At 42.1% G+C, this 19,674-nt stretch overlaps 2 protein-coding genes across 6 annotated transcripts in view; one reads left to right on the top strand and one right to left on the bottom strand.

Annotated features, from left to right (window-relative positions):
* Positions 1-16,696, bottom strand: part of Prepl (prolyl endopeptidase like) — a 30,832-nt gene extending 14,136 nt beyond the window's left edge. Inside the window, exons 1-8 of one of the 3 annotated variants that reach the window (XM_041631014.1) lie at positions 16,528-16,696; positions 14,846-15,354; positions 7,436-7,558; positions 6,145-6,211; positions 5,315-5,518; positions 3,209-3,344; positions 1,281-1,497; positions 586-771 (exon numbers count right to left, since the gene is read on the bottom strand). In XM_041631014.1, the coding sequence (XP_041486948.1) occupies positions 586-771; positions 1,281-1,497; positions 3,209-3,344; positions 5,315-5,518; positions 6,145-6,211; positions 7,436-7,558; positions 14,846-15,046 (1,134 nt within the window). In that variant the 5' untranslated portion in view covers positions 15,047-15,354; positions 16,528-16,696. Of the gene's footprint in view, positions 1-585; positions 772-1,280; positions 1,498-3,208; positions 3,345-5,314; positions 5,522-6,144; positions 6,212-7,435; positions 7,559-14,845; positions 15,355-16,527 lie in introns of all 3 variants that reach the window. The other 2 variants (XM_041631013.1, XM_041631015.1) reach the window with 2 other exon arrangements.
* Positions 16,697-17,032: 336 nt separating this feature from the next.
* Camkmt (calmodulin-lysine N-methyltransferase) overlaps positions 17,033-19,674 on the top strand; it is a 392,778-nt gene continuing 390,136 nt past the window's right edge. For all 3 annotated transcript variants that reach the window (XM_041631282.1, XM_041631281.1, XM_041631283.1), the window contains exon 1: positions 17,033-17,291. In XM_041631282.1, coding sequence (XP_041487216.1) covers positions 17,154-17,291 — 138 coding nt within the window. In that variant the 5' untranslated portion in view covers positions 17,033-17,153. The remainder of the gene's footprint in view (positions 17,292-19,674) is intronic.

Consider the following 19,674-nt stretch of genomic DNA (forward strand, 5'->3'; position numbering starts at 1 on the left):
TCAGTAATTCGTTCCCTCTCAGGCAGAATGAAGGCTGCCTTCTCTTCAGGGCTCGTAACTTTAATTCACTTAATGCTACTTTGAACATAAACAGTAAGTTTGCCATTCATTAATTCATCAGGTTCATTTCTGACGGCATTTGGTCTTGTCTTGGCAGCCGTAGACAGTGTTAGCTAGTTGGACATGCTATTATCATCCCTCTGTGCATGGAGACCACTGACGTCATACACTGAAAGGGAGGAGGTGTATACTGCATGGAAAACAAAACTGGCAAGGAGAGGAGAAGCATGGGTGGAGATACAGGGATGTGGCTACCGTCCTCGGCTGCGGCCTGGCAAGCAGCTCTCAGGTCTCGGTTAGATGGAAAGGAAAACATAATGACCCCAACTCTATTTCCGAGGTTCACTGGTTTAATAAGACAGCATTCAAACAAGGTCTCTCAAGACATTCTAATATAAATCTAGACCTGATAAAAGTCAGTGTGTTAAAATCCACTTAAATTAAATTTCTTTTAATAAAAGTACATGGCATTCCAATGCTGATGCTCTACTAAGCTGCACTGTGTGTTGCTGGGAGTAGATGTACCTTGAGAGAGCGGACGGAGTCATCAGCCAGACCAATCACGTTAACGTAGAGGAGGTTGCTGTGCTTCAGGAACAGAACGCAGTGGTCCTTGAACATGTCCAAGTCTACAACCTTGGTATTTCTCTTCATTGTGAAAAATAAATCCCAGTTCATAATGGCAGGGGCATCAGCTGCTGTTCGCATCAGCTGTATGAACAAGGTTAGAAGAGATGCAGGTGACACAGCACTAAGGCCGCAGCATTCGGGGATGAGAGCATGGAAGGGACCACACTAGTGACCGCTAGTTAGTCTGTATCAGGGGCAAAGTGTGAATGTCACCCTGTCAGCCCAGGTTAGCGTGCTGGTGAGACAGTGATAGCCATGATAGCCAACAGTCAACCAGTGGACATGGACGCATTGGTACGCCTGCCTGCGACTATTCCACTGCCAACTCACAACCGGGAGGTAGACTGCTCCTTTAAGCCAACCAGTATGCTTGTCACAAAACAGGCACTGAAGAATGTGTCATTTACTGATGTTATAAACAGAAGTACAGTAGGTTGAAATATTATCTCTAAGGGGAGAGAAATGGGACTGGCAATGCACAGGACGGCAGTGCCAATCACACATTAAGCCCCTCCCCCATTCTCTCTTGAAGCAAGGCAGGTTGATGAGGGAAAGCCATCCCAATGGGAACAGGCAGAATGGAGAACTACCTTGAATTCTGTAGGTTCTCCAACATTAGTGAGGATGTATAATTCATCATCTCGATGCTCGACATAGTAAAGGACCCCATGTATTCTCTTCTGAATCAGCACTGGCGGGTCCCAAGGGCTCAGGCCGTCTATCAACCACACCTCAGAAGTCATCTTGTTCATAATATTTAGGGTGAGGAAACGACTGTCTTTTGTAAGATAAAGGAAAACAAAATAGCTGCAAGGGAAGAAAAGCACAGGACTGCATGAAGTTATTACTGCATTGGTTGCAGACATCGGGTTTGGGTTAGGAAACTCTACTTTCCCACTCTGGAATACTATTAGCTGTGTGAGTGGTTAGCCTGAAATGACCTGACGCTGTTAAACCTCCCTACATATATTTAAATAAAGGGTATGCTCAGAAGTAAGAACGAGAGCTGGAGCTGAGCTAGAAACCCCAGAAAACATCTGGAATCAGTGGCATCATTTGGAGTGGATGTCATTGTCTGATCCTTAAGCATCGCAGGTGAAATATTACAATATATTAAAAACTGAAAAGGAACTGCTTTTGGAGGGCTAGATGGGTGACTCAGCAGTTAAGAGCACTGGCTACTTTTCCAGAGGACCTGGGATCAATCCCCAGCACCCACATTGTAGCTCACAACTGTCTGTAACTCCAGGTCTAGGGCATCCAATGCCCTTTTTTGGCCTCTGTGGGTCCTCGGTATGCATGTGCTACACAGACACACATACAGGAAAAATACCTGTACAATAAAATAAAATTTAACAAGGAAAGAAACGGTTTCTTCAAGGGCAATCTTATGAGCACCAGTGAAGAATACAGAACCACTCATAGGCGAAGCAGAAGACACTCCCGGCTAAGCCCTTGTAGGCGGAATAGGGTTACTCTTAGCTAATTCTTTTTCTTTCTTCTTTTTTGTTTTCTTTTGGATTTTTGAGGCAGGGTCTCACTATTTTTTCTGGCTGTCCTGGAACTTACTGTGTAGACCAGGCTGACCTTGAACTCACAGAGATTCATCTGCCTCTGACTTCTGAATACTAGGATTAAAGGTGTGTGCCAAGGGCATGTGTTACCACAGCAGCCTCGAATTCTCTTTCTTAGTGGAAGAGTCAGGTTCCAACATAAAGAGAAGCAATGGGTGAAGAGCTACATAGCTGTCCACTTTGCTGTTTACTTCCCATAAATCTTTAGCTGTCTGGATAAAAGATATTAATTTGTAAAACATTACAGATGTACAGCTAAAATTCCTCTGGAAATTTCTAAGATGTCAAGTGATTGGTATGATACCAATATAATATACATCATATGATCAGGGTTTCTCTGAGCCCATTTCACTAGACCGTTGGGTTTGGAGAGTCTTTGCTTTTAAAAATTCAGTTCTGTTCTTGGTGAATAGAATTTCTGCCAGGAAAAAAAAAATGTGTGTGTGTGAGGGTGCTGAGGAGGGATAAATGCTGGCTATTCAGTGACTTACAAATCAAATTTTTAAATTTAGCATAGACCTTTCCCTTCAGAATCTACATTCTGTTCATTGGAATATATGGATTTTATGCTCTAGAAATAGAAATATTTGAAAACAAAGTCAATATTTAAAAAGGAATGACCTTTAAGAATATATTAGTAGGCCCTTGCCTGGACATGAATTTAAGAGATAGTCTCCCATCAAAATAAAAAATTGTTTTTAAATAACCAACAACTGAAGTACTGAAAATGAAAATGATAAAACCTTGGCTCTTTATAGCCATATTTATAATCTTTTCATAATCAGGTATTCCATATTGATAGAATTTGACAAACTCTATAGATTAGTTCTAAAAGGCAGAATAATAAAATAATAATTTTCTTCAGTTCTTGACACTTTGAGACAAGAGCAGCACTTAGAACGGGGACTACTCTGGAGAAGAGGGTAACTGCAGCATTCTGGCACCTTGGGTCCTTTTCTGTGTAGAAACGCTCGTTACGTTTGTTGTCACCAAATGTGGCTCGATACACGTCATGGCAGCGAAGGTTCCGCTGGAAGGTGTAGAATAAGACATCTTCATCTTCCTCATCCTTCACCCATTCTGAAAGGGAGGAACGAGAGGAATTAGACACACCTCCCTGCATGTGTTTAGAAAGGTGTGGCACTCAGAGGTTGCCTGCCGACTGCCAAGTGAAGAAATGTGTATATAGCATAGCCCTGGAAACCTGTATCTAGCACAAACCTGATTGAATCAAACCTGTGCTTATAGATAAGCCAGAGAAGATACATAAAACACCACTACAGCGGTCCAAGTTTTCAATTACTTAGTCTAATCAGCCACCTAAAGAAAAATCCATAATCTTCAGTGTTAAAAAAAGATATTGGTAAAGTCACATTTGCTTTTGGGAGATGGCTGCTTAATTGAAGAAACACTGATCACTTTCTCTCCCACTGTGTTCAATGTCTGCTTCCAGGGTGTAGACAGCTCAAGCTACCGAATTCATTTTAGCAGGGTCCTTCCTTTCTCCAGAGCCTGCCAACGGAGATCTGCACACAATTACATCATGACTGCCACCTGGCTGACAGTCACTGTAAGTCATTACTATAGTATGTGAACTCTGATCTTAGAGGTTTGATGCAAAAATGTATTTCCTAGACTTCACTATGCAGGAGCTGGGAGAAACATGGGTACCTGAGTCTGACTCTCCAGTACTCACAGAAAAAGCTGTCCATGGCTGTAACCCCAGGACTTCCTGGGGTGGGGGTGGGGGTGCTGAGAGATGGATCACAAGGGCTTCCTTCTAGTCAGTCAGCTTAGCCAAAATGGGAAGCTCCTGGCTCAGTGACAGATTCTGTCTCAAAGCACTGAGGCAGGGGATGATTGATGGAGGAAGACGCCAATGTCTTATTCTGGCCATTGCATGAGCAAGCATGGATACCTACACCTGCACACTCACATGCATGTAACGCAGATACAGACAAAGACACACAGATACATGGCAGGGGGGACAGAGATAGATAGATAGATAGATAGATAGATAGATAGGGAGACAAACAGAAAGACAGGATGACTCACACATACCAAAGAATGCATTAGGTAGAATATCATTTCAATTTTCAATTCAATGCAAAAGCATCTAATTAAGCAATTCAGAAAATAATGGCAATGTAAAGGGAAGACAAAGTGTGAACATGATCAAGACAATAAATAATAAAATTTAAAGTTAAATCTACTACTAAAATGCCAGTTTTCACTGATGTCAGCTCAACATGTTCTAGTCTTCAGGTGTGACTCTAAGAAATGTGCTATAATAGGTCTCCATGATAACAAGTAATATAAAATAAGCAACTTTAAACTTGAATAAACTATCAAGAAGCAGCATCCGCAACACTTTAGTCATGAGAAACTGGCTGAGAATTACTCTAGAACAGAACATACACGTGGGACTGAGATTAGAAGTATCTCAAAACCATGAACACTGCTTTATTTAAGATATGCTTTATTTACTTTATTTATTGGTGAGTGTATGAAGTGTGTTTGTGGGTCGTGGTGCAGGTGTGAAGGTCAGAGAAGAACTTTCTGGAACTGGCTGTCTCTTTTCACCAGGAGTTCTGGGGCTTAAAATCAGGCCAAGCATGTGGCAAGTGTTTTTCCCCACAAAGCCTTTTGTCAGTTTATGAAATATTTTTTTAAATTTCTACTTATGTTTATGCATGTGTCTCCATGTGGGTCTCTGTTGGATCCTCCAAGAGTTATAGTTACAGGTGGTTGTGGGCTGCCCAGCATGGGCACTGAAAACTGACCATGGGTCCTCTTCAAGAGTAATAGACGTGTTCCAAGTCACTGAGCCATCTTTCCAGTCCCCCACGAGCACAATTTTAAAGTGACCCACTTAGATAATTAAAGCAGGGAGTATTTCACAACAGAAGTCCATAGGAAGAGGTGGAGTCAAGAGAGATGGACCAGGCCCTGATCATCACCATCTTCTTCCCTACCGTGGGCTAAAGACTTTTAGAAGTGCGAGAAGCTCACTATGGCTGCCTTTTCAAGGGGCTTGACTTGGGGCTTACCAAAACTGGACACGTTGGGGAAAGAAGCTTCCATTGCAGGCTGATCGCTGAGCTTCACGACTATGCAGGTGGACGTTTCCGAATTCTCAGTCCTTATCTTGGCAGCCACGTATTTCTCATCGGGAGCAACTCTGATACAATCAATGAAGGGCTGGTCCAATTCGAGTTCCTCCAGGTTGAACAAGACTTCATAATTATCGCTGTCTGCTGCATAAAGGTAGGTAGGGATACGAGAACTCCATAACATATACTTGCAAATGTTAGCATTCTGAAGCCATATACTGAGGTCCTCCTACAATCATTACTTAAAAATATTTTATGCAATACTCTTCTATGTATAAATCTATGAGCTATTACAACAGTCTAGTATAGTGGTTCTCAATCTTCCCAGCGCTGCGAGCCTTTAACACAGTTCCTCAAGTTGTGGTGACCTCCCCAATTGTAAAATTATTTTACTGCTACTTCATAACTGTAATTTTGCTACTGGTATGAACCATAATGTAAATATTTTTTGGAGACAGAAGTTTGCCAAGGGGTCGCGACCTACAGGTTGAGGAGTGCTGGTCTAGTATTTACAGACTACAGAAATGACAAAATACAAATGACTCACATAATGTACATGAAGTACCTAGCACTGCGACACAGAACATATATAAAACATGCTAGAGTCTATCCCACGCTCCGTTAATGTTTCTCAGTGTGGTTTATAACACCAGTTTAAGTTGACGCAGATATTTAGAACCAATCATTTAAAAAATTTAGGTATAATCTTTAAGAAATCTATTCTAATAGCTTTGAACAACTACTATGAAGCTTCCTGTTCAAATTACCTTCTTCGTCTTTGGAACGAACCAAGCAGCAACCTTCTTGATAATAAACAAAACCGCCATGCTTAATCTGACAATGAAAAGAAACACGACTTACTTACAATAGCTTGCTTATTTATTTATTTATTTACTTATTTATTTATTTATTTTTTGAGATAGGGTTTCTCTGTGTAGCTTTGGGCCCCATCATAGAACTCGCTCTGTAGAACAAACTGACCTCAAACTCAAAGAGATGCTCCTGTCTCTGCCTCCCAAGGGCTGAGATTAAAAGCGTGCGCCACCACCACCCAGTCTACTTAGTTATTTAATAGTTTGACTACTTCAGATGAAAAGATGGGACCTATCATATCATAAGAGGTGGGTCTACTGAATAGGAAATGGACCATTTTTACAACACAGGGAGCAAGAAACAGCTGTCCTACATTCAGAATGGTTGGTGATTTCTAATATGCAGATGCAAGAGCTAACAAAATCTCTCATTCATCTAATATTTGTAGAGTGGAATTCAATTAACGATGTCAAGTGGCATCTTTAAGATGGGAAAACTGTGGCAAGTTTGAAATGCCAATCAACTTCCTGGTACCCTTGCTTCAGAATCCCTGCCATCACCTGTGCAGCCCTGGTCGATTTTATACCAGGTACACTGTGGTGAGACAGGGTTTGAGGTCGAGAAATGAGCATTACAGGGCTCTTGTCTAACACCTTCACTGTGAGTGATCAACATTACAGGGCTCTTCTCGTCTAATACATCTCCAATGTGAGTGATAGGCTTACTTGGTTTCAGGTGACATATCTGGAATCTGGAATTGTTACTACTCTGCGTATTTTACTATGTATGCCATTTTCACTTCTAATCTCTGGCCTGTTTTCCAGTCTTACTGAAAAGATTTTCAATCTCTTTGTTCAATTTATTTCGACTGAAAATTTATGATTGATAAAGTGACTATTTAGCTTTACTACAGTGACATTCCTTTTATAAAATGTAGATACAACCTAGATGCTTTGGGAATAATAAATAAATGACGCTTTATATGCGCCTCCGTGGACTTGCTACCAGTCCACACTGGAGCTCTATTCTCCAGCATGTACCCAGAACCCATCTATCATGCTCCATGCTTTATCTTAAGTTCTAATTTTAAGAACATTTTGCCTACTGTTTAAAGTTGAAATGCGCAGCATGCTTGAGGCCACACGCAACAAGACTGTGATGTTATGTCTACGAATTACAAGGTAGCTCGTTTGCCTCTGAACTGACAGTTTATATGGTTCTCACAGAAGACTCAGCGCAGCTTACCTCGGCATTGATGATTTCATATTCCTCTTGGGGCTGAGTTTCCAATTTTGTTCTCACTTTTTCAAATGCATCCATGCTTTCAGAATGGGAGTTTTCGTTTTCTGGCTTAATAGGCAGAAGATCCTAGGAACATTTTTGGTGGTATGATCAAAATTTTTCAAACTTAGGGAGATGTCTTTGCTTCTTGTAATTGTACTTTTTATTTTTAACACAGGTACCACATCAAGATATTTATGAAATGTGTTTTTACAGATCTTATTCTTTCTCAAGCCATCAAAAGAAAACAGACATGACACATTATAACAAGTGTATGAGTCCTTAAGATACTTCTAGGAGCACTAAGAAGCCTGGCAACATCAGAAACACTACATACAGCTAACGAGGAAAGAAATGCTTTGAACTTTTACATATTTAATCCAGACGCGAGGTGGGGGACACTGTGTTGGGTTTCATAAGCACTGAAGCACATCGTGAAAGGAAGGAACTATCAGAAAGAAAGATACTTCTTAGCTGATAGATGTTGGCTATTACTTTATTCATAGAACAGTTATAAAATTTATTCTATTTTATCACCACACTTTCTTATGTTGTTGGGATATGTAACTCTACAAAATAGAATCAAAAGTTAAATAACAGCTCATAACAACAAAGCTTTCCTTTTTTGTTGTTAGCTTGTTTGTTTATTTGTTTTGAGGCAGGGCTTATCTGTGTAGCTCTGGCTGTCCTGGAACTCACTCTGTACACCAGGCTGGCTTTGAACTCAGAAATTCGCCTCCTCTGCTTCCAAGTGCTGGGGTTAAAGGTTTCACTACCACCTAGCTCCCTGCTTCCTGTTTAAGGGATAGTTTATTATAAAAAAGGAAGGAAAAGCAATGGAATGTAATAACATTTGGCAGACATGGAGAAGAAACTACAGAATCACCCACTGTTCCTTATTCGGGGCAGTAAGCTAGGCATTCTGGGCGTGTCCTGGAGAGCAGGTAAGTACTAGATAGATCATCACCACTTGGATAAGGCTAAGCCTAAAACTGCCAAAGTAGAAAAACCGCTTCAAACTCCACTGCCTTGCCTTGCTTAAACAAAAAAATTTTAGTCAAGATGCCTGATTCTTCAGCTCTGTGCTAGAGATGGCAGCTGCACAGCAATGGTGCCAGAGGGGCACCGAGCTGTTGGGGAGGACCCCAGCAGCCGAGAGATATCTACTGCCCAAGTATGTTCACGGTACTTTACCCGAGCTGTTGGGGAGGACCCCAGGAGCCGAGAGATATCTACTGCCCAAGTATGTTCATGGTACTTTACCAATCATGTTGAGAATGTAAGCTACATATGTTGCTTATATAGTAAGGAGTTTACAATCGAAAATTAAACACAACAAAACAGAAAATTTATCAAGATGGACTAAATGGACAAAAATCCTTTTAACAGTTATTCTTTAAAATTTGGGGGGAGGGAGGCTTTAATGATTTGTACTAGATTGAATTAGTCATCACAGTTGTTACGGTAATCTCCTCAGACCCTCACCTTCTGCTTTCAATCATACAGTTGATTTTTGAGTAATTATTTGCAGTCAAAATAATGAAGATTTTTCACATTTATTTTCATTTGTGTTTTTGCATTTTTATAGTGTCTATGGCTGATCTATCAATAGCCCTCTACTATGCCTACAGCATTAAATTATAACCAATAATATCACTAGAAATCTGTCTTGAAACTCTACCTTCAGAGATGAGAAGCCTTGAAACTGAGCTTACTTGAATCCAGAGAATACTTAACGCCTAACTGAAAAGATTTTCTTTTTTTAGAGCCTCATGAGTCTCCGGCAGGGCTTACACTTGCTGTGTAGTGGAAGGTGACCTTAGACATCCGATCCTCTACCTCTAGAGTGCTGGGATTTCAGATGAGTATCGTCACTCCCAGGCTGTGGTCTGGGAGTCTGAGCTAGGGCCGTGTAAACGCTCAGCAAGTTCTCTATCACCCCCATCTTCATTCCCATGCCTACTGAAATCTTAAGTCTCACGTACACTATCACTCCATCAGAAGCGAAACCCACCATTTACCACTTTCCAAAGGGCCCAACATAAAACCCACTTAAACAGTGAAAGGTAGAACAATCAAATATGCTACTTTATTACGGCAAAAATGTTAAACTTTGAAGACAAGAAATCGTGAAGTAGAAAAACACTGAATAGAAAATGAGATCATTAATAAATGGCCAATTCCAGACCTTGGGTCGGGAGAGCACAAGGTAGGCTTGGCAAATCTTGTACTACAAAGGCAGTGTTCCAGGACAACGAAGGCATGTCAACAGGACACAAGGGACAGTATGAAGGGGCACTCATTAGCCTAGCCACATGCGGGGTAATTTGAGTGTCAAAAAGAACAACAACTAATTAGTTCAAATGCACTGAAAAAGTAAGCTCCACAAACAAGCAAATAAAAAAAACAAACATTTGGACCAAATAAAAATTAAAAGAGAAAAAGAACCTTGAAGAAACAGGGTCTGTCTATGTAGCTCTGGCTGTACTGGAACTTGCTCTGTTGATCAGGCTGGCCTTGAACTCACAGAGATTCTCTGCCACTGGGATTAAAGGTGCGTGCCACTGCGTGGCAAAGAAACCTTCCTTTACAGAATAAAACTAGCTAGACAATGTGGGAAGTGTGACAGGCGGATCATTTGATAAGCTCTGGTGAAACAAACAGGACTGAAATCACTGACAGTTAAACTCACTGGGCAAGAATAACGCACAACATCCACACAGCGCCAGTTACTGCTTACAGAAAGAATAATGTCCCTCTAGCACCAGAGACAACTGGCAGCTAATGTTTCAGCCAAAACAGTCATTAGTGGGACACACGGACACGGCATCTCCCTTAGAGGAGACTGAATTCAAATAGTGCACACACTGATGCGGTATCTCCATTAGAGGAGACTGAACTAATAGCGGGACACACGGACACGGCATCTCCATTAGAGGTCACTGAAAACTAAAGCCCAAGTAAAGAAAAATGAGAAAATTTAAAAAATCATTCCCCATCCCCAGAAAACTACTAAAAATGACAAATGTATAATAAAACTGATCCAGAAAAAGACAAAGAATATTAGATATGAGAAACATGGTATAATTAGTTATAATAGAGCAAATAGAAGGATGAGGCAGCAGGACTTTGGGTTTGAGATAAGTCTGGGCTATATAGAAAAGGCTTGTCTCAGCTATTCCCACTTCCCTCACACCCCCTCCAATAATCAAAGGGAAAAAAAAATCTCATAATCAACCATTTAAAAAACAAGAAAGAAGACAGAATTACTCAACTTAGTTTATTAGATTAATATAACCTTGACTCTAAAACTCAATGACAATATAAATGAAAGATTCTTCTGACTGCCTAGAACCCGCTGCATGAGATGTCTCTGTGGTTCACCTCTTTCTGTCTTACTCTTTCCAATCTTACAGTCTTGATGTCTGTACTCACATGCCATCCTGCCCATGAGTCCAACACTTACCATCTTATAAAATATGTGCTTTCTTCCATTCCCTGCCCCATTCTTACTTTTTTGTTCTCCACTGTACTGATCTCTTACAACCCGCTCTGCTTTTCGTTTCAGAAACAAAAGTTCATTTAGCCCAGGCAGGCCTTGAGTGTCCCTTTATGCTATGGAGCTGAGGATGACCATTGCTGGGCTAGCCTGACTCCATCTTAAGGATGGAAGTCATCTTGTTATAAAGTCACAAGTTCATTTCTGCTTGCTGCAAAATTCAAGTCAATTGTACTTTAACCTGTTCTGGAATTTGGCATGCTCCCCAACTTATGGAGTTTGACTCACACCTTGAATATATCTTGATAGATAAGATGTTCTGCCAAGTAATTTAAAAATCTTCAGCCACGTTCCCACGAGACCAAAATTCTTCTGGAAATCTCTGAAGCCTTGAAAATCCTCCAATCTTACAGTCTTTTGGAGTATATGAACCCTACCTTTCCTATGTTTGGGGCTATATTTTCAAATCCTTTTTTTAGGGAGATAGCCCTGTCTGACAGAAAACAGAGTTTGCTTAAATTGACCAGAGTCTGGGCAATGGTCCTGACTCTCATTTGGTGGGACGGACATCGTGACACCTCTCCTCCTGTCTCTGCCTATGGGTGCTAAGACTACAATGGTTGTCCTGGCTGAACCTAGGGCTTCATGCATGCGAGGCATCACTGACAAAAGTAAGCGGAATGGACTAAATACTGCCTGGTCATCACACTATAGAAACTTCAGGTGCTGGCCAGAAAGGAACGTTACAAGTGAATGAATTAGGGTTAGAGCAACAACACTTCATCACCAAGGACCTCCGGTTTCTAAATACAGTGTCAGTGGCAAGCAGGCAGGCAGGCATTGCATTTTGGTTACCCAAGGAGCCTAAATAAACAAACAAACAAACAGATCAGACTTCTGGCTGGAGTGATGCCTATGATCCCAGTTACCTGAGAGGCTGAGACAAGAGGATTGCATCAACAAGAGTTCTTGTGAACACAGATCTTGCCTCAAAAATAAAGAAGAAATCAGATCCTTAAGACTCAGCCACTGACATTCTAACTCAACAGAAACGGCTTCAGATCTAGAAACCTGCTTTTTTCATTGCTGACACGCATCTAGATTGCAGCAGTTGGTACTAAAGAATCCCAAAGTTGTATAATTGGTTGCCAGGGTAACAAGGCATAGCGAGGTTTGAGCTTGTTGATTCTGCTTGTTTCTGAGTGAAGAAAATTAGGAACGCTGTCTAGTCGACAGTCACTGCAGTCCTGGCTGGTTCTTTCCCTTTCCATTATTTCTATAACACACACTGTCTCTTGTTCTTCAGTTAGTTTATGTGAGCAGCGGGTCTTTAAATAGGTCTAATTAACGGCCTTCTACTTTACTAGAACCTGTAAGAGTGGACTAATTTGGAACCCAGAGGAACCTGTTAAAAGAAAGGAATGTGTATTTTTGTCTCCGGAGTATTTCCACACCTATGGCTTCTCTTTAGAAAGCTTCCTCAGGTCTCAGGGAGCATAGCGAATAAACGCCCAGCATTAGGTCATGCATTTGTCATGGAGGGAGGGGTGGAACACAAAATACAGAAAAGCAGAACCACTCTGCCGGGGGAGGACTTTCCTAAAGGAGCTTCTATCTGTGGAGCTGCCGTCAGCCAGGCCAGTTTCTAGGAGTGGGAATGCATGACAAAATTAAAAGTTGTCTCAGAGACAGGCAGCTTCAGAGACACCCTCCTGGCTCACTGTGTGAGCTAATTTCACAGCTGCTACTCTGGTGGCAAAGCCTGCTTACTATTTATAAACCTAGACCAAGTGACGAAATGTTCTACTCATGCAAAGTGAAGCCACTCAAAGGCTTAGTGCAGTAGCTAGAACTTTAAAGTTTATGAGCATAAAGTATGGTAAGTCTACATTAGAAACCAAACAAAACAGAAAAAGGGAACTTTAAAGTTTCTAAGTGTGTAAAGGTAAGAATCAGAGAGTCAAGCTAATGTTCCTAAGGAAACAATTTAAAAGGCTGAAATGTATGAAGTCCAGGAAGAGGAGGACGAGAACTACCATTTGAAACTAACTGCGAACAGATTCAACGCAATGCCCAGCAAAATCCCAGCAAAATTATTCAAAGACATCGAAAGAACGGTACTCAACTTCATATGGAAAAGCAAAAAACCCAGGACAGCCAAAACAATCCTGTATAATAAAAGAACTTCTGGAGGCATCACAATCCTTGACTTCAAACTCTACTACAGAGCTACAGTGCTGAAAACAGCCTGGTATTGGCATAAGAACAGACAGGAGGACCAATGGAACCAAATAGAAGACCCAGATATCAATACACACATCTTTGAACACCTGATTTTTGACAAGGAAGGAAAAAATATCAAATGGAAAAAGGAAAGCATATTTAACAAGTGGTGCTGGCATAACTGGATATCAGCATGTAAAAGAATGAAAATAGACCCATATCTATCACCACGCACAAAACTCAAGTCCAAATGGATCAAAGACCTCAACATAAAGCTAGCCGCATTCAGCCTTACAGAAGAGAAAGTGGGAAGTACACTTGAACTCATTGGCACAGGGAACCACTTCCTAAATAGAAACCCCGCAGCACAGACACTGAGAGAAACAATTAATAAATGGGACCTCCTGAAACTGAAAAGCTTCTGTAAAGCAAAGGACACGGTCAACAAGATTATATAAATGGAATATTATCTCTATAAAGAGGGAAGAAGTTAGGATACATGAACAAGCCCTAAAAACATTAGCAAAATTAAACAAACCAAATAAAGAAAAGGTAGTTTTTGTGTACTTTTGCTCATCCAAAATGTCAGAATAGGCAAATTTATAGATATAGAGAGTAGATTAGATGTCTCAGGTGAGGGCAACATAAACTGTTGGGGGTGTTTATGGAGAGGGCCATATGATAGGGTTTTGGAAAACGTGGTTATAGTTGCATTATAATCCTGTCACTGTAACTAATGCCATTGAGTTCCACACCAGAACTGGCTAAAATGGTTAACTTTCAAAATATATAATTTACCACAATTAGAGGAAGCCAAGACGGACTATATGAAAATCACCCATGCAAGAAAATGGTAAAATCATGCTAGCATGTTGTTAGGTTAGCACCCTCAAGTGTAGTGGAAGGAACCTCAGGAACACAACCGAAAAGTAGAGGATACCTGTCAAAGAAACGACAGAGCAAACAGCCCGATTTCAAGTTAAATATGACAACCATGTAGCATGACATCAACACTTTTGAGAAGGTCGAGGGCTATTAATAACTACACAGGGACAACAGGTGCAAGGTGGGCCTGTCTCAGGCAGACCGGAATATGGCGCTACTCTCCACATGTGCCATCAGCTCCTCAAGGCTGAATTCAAGCCTGGAACTCGCGGTCTGGCAGAAGGGTAACGGCCTTTTCTTTGAGGAACACAGGTTGTCAGAAATGCTTGATAGCTTCTCATTCCTTTATATACAACTACATGGCATTTACTGAAGTTTACGAATCATACAAGAATTAGCATATTACTAGGTTTTATTAAGAGGTATAATTTGTAGTAATTTTAGGTATAATAACATTCTGGTAATTTTAGAAAAAGCTATATTTTAAAGCACATTTTCAGGCACAGTAAGTTCCTGTGATCAATCAGTTTTATGAATCTACATTTTATGTACATCATTATAGATTTATTAGAGTTTTGGAAAACATGGTTATAGTTGCATTATATGCGTTCTTTTGTACTCATATTGGTTACAGATATTTGAGCCTGAAAAATCTTAAAATCAAATTAGAATCACTGAGAAAATTAGTAATGGATATCTTACCCACTATTTATGCACTAAAATTAATATTAACGGCCTACAAATAGGTTAACTTAAATAGTTCATACCTTACATGAGAAGCTCCGACTCGGGACGTTTCTTGCTAATTCTGATATCTTGGATTTATTCTGCAGGTGATACTTTTTCAATCTTATTCTATTGTAATAATGGTTGGCGAAGTTACAGTAATTCTGTTTCTGCATACATTTCCCAAGGTGAGGAACACTATGCTTCAAAGCTCGGAGAAAGAATTTGGTCGTCTGCTGCATGGTAGCAAAGTCCCTGGTTTCTGACCCCTTCACGTGTACGATGTCATATGTGTAACTATACAGTAATGGGATCTCAAGCACTCGAGATCACCACATCTTATCCCCCCCTCTGGGAGTCATGAGCCCCTGAGGTCACAAACAATTGTAGACATCTGACAGTTTAGGTTAAGTAAACTGAAAAACTTGTATGAGTTACAGTTCCTTCAAATCATACTTCTTGGCAGGTCTGACTTAAACATGTCATTTGTGAAGTCAGTTTTACTAGGCTGAGGCTAAGCAGCAATGGTTCGGGTGCACATATGGACAAACTAAAACAAAAAACAGAAAACAAGAAACAAAATAAAGATGTGCCAACAAGTAACAACTCCATGGGAATCTCAGGAACAGAGGGGGTTCCGAAGCAAAACGGCTTTTTACCTTACATAATTTGGGGCGTATCACTGGTTTGTGTGTGAAAGACAAATGAGAAAAGTCTGGATTACTTAATAAAAGAGGGGGATTAATATTTGTTGAGTGTTGGCCAGGTGCCAGATACTTTTCGTCTATTCGTCTAATTTAAGTTTCCTGTATTCTTGATGAAGAAATGATAACGTCATTTGTTTAACTGGTGACCCAACAGTGGCTCTGAGAAGCTTCAGACATTTCCTCAAGTCACCTGGTCCAGCAGAAAGTCCAACTGTTTTGCTGCCTCATCTTGTACATGAGTTATTGAACTTAACCATAAAAGGATAAAAAAATAAATAAATAAACCCGCAAGATGCACAAATGAGATATGGAGTCATCTTTGGTTTCTGCCGGAAGGTAAGTTCATTATAATAGCCATAGCCAGAGATCCAGGTTCAGGCTTTGGGCCTTGCATCTCGGCCTCAATTTCTTCACTTGTAAAACAAAAAAATAACCACGCCACTTACTGTCTGGGGTTATAGATTTGTAACAAAACCAGAAAATTTATGTTAAGAATTTAGTACAAGTACCTGGCACATGGTAACCACTCAACAAAAGGCTTTTTAATATATTAGCATAGTAATAATTTAGGTATGTTGAACACTGTTGGGTGCAGCACAGAAAGACCACCGTCAGCGTCAGTTTTATCACAGATCCGATCAGCTATGACGTCCCCTCCCCCCCTTAAATTTTTTATGTCGCAGCAAAATAACAGACCAGTGGAGCAGCAGCCTAGAAGAAAAACGCCCGTAAATCGCTTAATTTGTCCCCATATCCTCAATCCATTTATCCACCACCTGCATGAAGACAGTGTGCAAGGAAAGGGATACGGGTGGGGTAGACAAATGGGTGTTCTCAGGAGAACCTACTCGTTTCCCTGTGCAACTGCGCATCCCAGGGCGTGAGGGAATGGTACCAGTTACCACGCACAGAGGAGACAGGGATCAAAAAGGGGACCAGAGAACTCAGGAATGGCTGGAAGGTGGTGGGGAGAGGAATTAGGAAAGCGGACCCTCCAGCAGCCCTCCCATACGTACGCAAATTGAAAGACAGGCCGGCGCTGGACACAGACGAGTAAGGCAGAGAAGACAAATATGAGAACCCGAAGCTCTCAAGAAGGAGGTGCAGTCACCTCAGCCTCGTCCACCCGATGTCTGCTTTCAGCACCCAGCAAGAAGAGACAACCTAGCTCGCGCCGCCCAGAGCTAGTTTGCAGCACGCCGTTCTACGTAACGCCAATCCAGCCAGAGGGTGAAGCACATTTCTCCCTCTTTATTATGGTCAGAGGGTGGGATTTCTCTCTTCTGAATTTACTAGTCTTAAGAGACCCCTCTTTTTGGTTCTTTGGTATTCTAACGAGTAAGAGACAAAGTGAGAAAGACGAAAACAGTGAGGAAACCCCTCTCTGTAACGATTTCACAGTTCCCTCCCACTCCGGCTCGCCCTCACTAAAGATGGCTACCAGCAAACTGGTGCAATGACGTGACGCCGCTGTCCTGGTTGCCATGGAGACGCGAATACCGGAAATGCGGAATTCGGGGAGGGCGCACGCAAGGGCTGTGGGCCAGAGGCCGGGCGTCACAGGTCCTGACAGGGAAGAAGTTGACAGGTCCTAACTGGGCAGAGTTGTGGCAGGCACCTCCGCGTCCAGCCAGCTCTGGGGATGGAGTCGCCCGTCGCGGCTGCTGGGGCTGGGGGGACTGAAGCAGTCGCGGGCGAGGGTCCCGTGATTGGAGGTGCCAGCCAGGGATCGGCGGTCTCGGTACCCAAGGGGGTCGCCCGGTGGAAGCTCCTGCGACAGGTAAGGGCGACCGCTCGCCACCTCTGGCCACTCCCCTCCCAGGTACCCGGCGCGCGGATGGCGCTCAGCCCCGGGACGCGACTTCCCACTTTGTCCGGAGCCAATCGAGAAGCGTCCACTTGCTTCACCCACTGTCCCACCGAATAAGGGAGGATCTGGCGGGGTTGGCTGCGAGCGGGACAGTTCTAGCTGAGGTCCCGGAAACTCAGATCCAAGCAGATTCCTTTTGCTTGACCGCCTCATGGGTGGGACCGCCCCTCCTCACCGCGCGCTGCTCTTTCCACCTGCTACTTTGTAGCTGGGCTTGTGGTCACCGACTTCCACGGCGCACCTTAGGGTCCTGCATTTCTGGAGATCTGCGTGGTTGACTGATGTGACCCTGCACGGGTTTCCACACATGAGAGTAAAGGGAGCAAGCAAAGTTACTGCGTTCTCTCTTCCCGCCACGTGAAACTCAGACGTTTATCTTCTAAGCTTGAAGTAATTAGTGGGGATACTTTCTGCCCAGCATGGACCAACGAATTCAAATAAAAGCTGTTGTGTTCTTAATTTTCCTTGGTCACAGCAATTAAGAAGTAACAAGACACTGGCTCGGGGCACTGGGTCCTTACTGTGTTATTTTACTTAGCTTTACTATTGCTATTAACAAACGACCACGATGTCATACGTCAACTTCCTTGAACCACATGGTAGTTTATTGATAAAGGCTGTGATCACCTGCGTGGTTTAATGCTGTGTATTTGGTTTATATACCTAGAATTCTTAGACTAGTTGGCTGACATGTTTTCACGGTTATGGTGGAAGTGTAAGAGAGGCACATTTACACATCCAGGGCTTGGAGTTGGCACACCCCAACATGTACACCAGGTGTGATCTGCTGGAGTGTGAAGGGACCAATCTTGAGGAGCCCTGGCTGCAGGATCTCCATGACAGGGGCGACAGTAGGATCTCAGAGAGGAAAGTCGGTGGTGGTGATCTTTCGCTCTCTTTAGCTTTATTATTTTTTTAAATTATTTTTTAACATCCGAGTTATGCTAATCTTTGTCTTCATGTACACCTGCAGGCAGAAGAGGGCTCCAGATCTCATTACAGATGGTTGTGAGCCACCATGTGGTTGCTGGGAATTGAACTCAGGACCTCTGGAAGAACAGCCAGTGCTCTTAACTGAGTCATCTCTCCAGCCCTACCTGATGTCTCTTAACATGCTGTATTACTTCCTTGTATTATTAGTGTGACAAAATACCAGACAAAGCAGTTTGAGAAAGGAAGGGTTTGTTCTGGTGCACACTTTGATGGTGCAGTCCATCACGCAGGAAGAATCAGGCAGCAGGAGCCGGAAGCACCTGCCATGCTGTGTTAGCGCTCAGGAGGGAGAAAGCAATGGGTGAATACTTTTCTTTTCTTTCTTTTTTTCCTTCCTTCCTTCCTTCCATTTAATTTAGTTTAAGTCTCAGCCCATGAAATGATGATACCACAATCAGAGCGTCTCCTCACCTCAGTGAACGTAATAAAGAAAAGCCTTTACAGGCATGCCGAGAGGTTAACCTACTGTAGATAGCCCCTTGTAGACATGCTCAGAGACTCGGTCCTCTAGTTCTTGTCAAGCTGATCATCACTGTAAGCCATCACATCCCAAGACTCTTCGCTAAGGACGATGCCTCGCCAAGGCTAAAGTCACAGTGTAGGGAACAACTGTCCCTTTTGAGGTGGTATGGGAGAAGTGAATTTCTGCCTGTAGTGATTCAGTCTCTCACAATAGGGTTTATTGCATTTATAGCATCTATGGGCTTTTTAGGAACTGTTTAAAATGGCTAAGCCACTCATGAGTGTCTCATCTGTGTTTGGAGGAGGAAAGCTTGAAGGAGCCGATCAAGGTTAGAAATGTGTGACTCTTAGTTTGGAGTGTAACTCAGTGGTAGAACACTTTGCATGTGCAAAGCCCCTAGTTTTGATCTCTACCACAGGGTGGGTGTGGGTGGGGAGGGTTCTTTCTTTTGTGGCACATTTTTGTGATGTGGGTTTATTTTTGCTTGTTACCCAGCCCATCCCAGTTTTGTCTCTTGGTACTCCCCAGGATTCCGATGATGTCTTATGGTCCTTTATATTAACTGTTCAATGCTTACTCTGGAATTCACATTTTTGAGAGGAAACCTATTTAACTAGTACATTATTTTTTCTAGGTGTTGCGATAAATTGCTGACTTTGGGTTCTAGTACCTACCCTAAATAGGTGACATCTATAATCTATCATCAATAGCTAATGTTGCAGATATTTGATTTTCCTTTTTATTGAGTCCAGTCTGATAGCAATGACAGTCATGTGCAATTTAGAGGTTTCAATGTCCATCCAGTTAAGGATCCTGAAGAACTGATATATTTTCCCT

The sequence above is a fragment of the Microtus oregoni genome, unplaced genomic scaffold, assembly GCF_018167655.1.
Source record: "Microtus oregoni isolate MIOR12 unplaced genomic scaffold, Mior012 000036F_ref0000092, whole genome shotgun sequence".
NCBI classification, from domain to species: Eukaryota; Metazoa; Chordata; class Mammalia; order Rodentia; family Cricetidae; genus Microtus; species Microtus oregoni.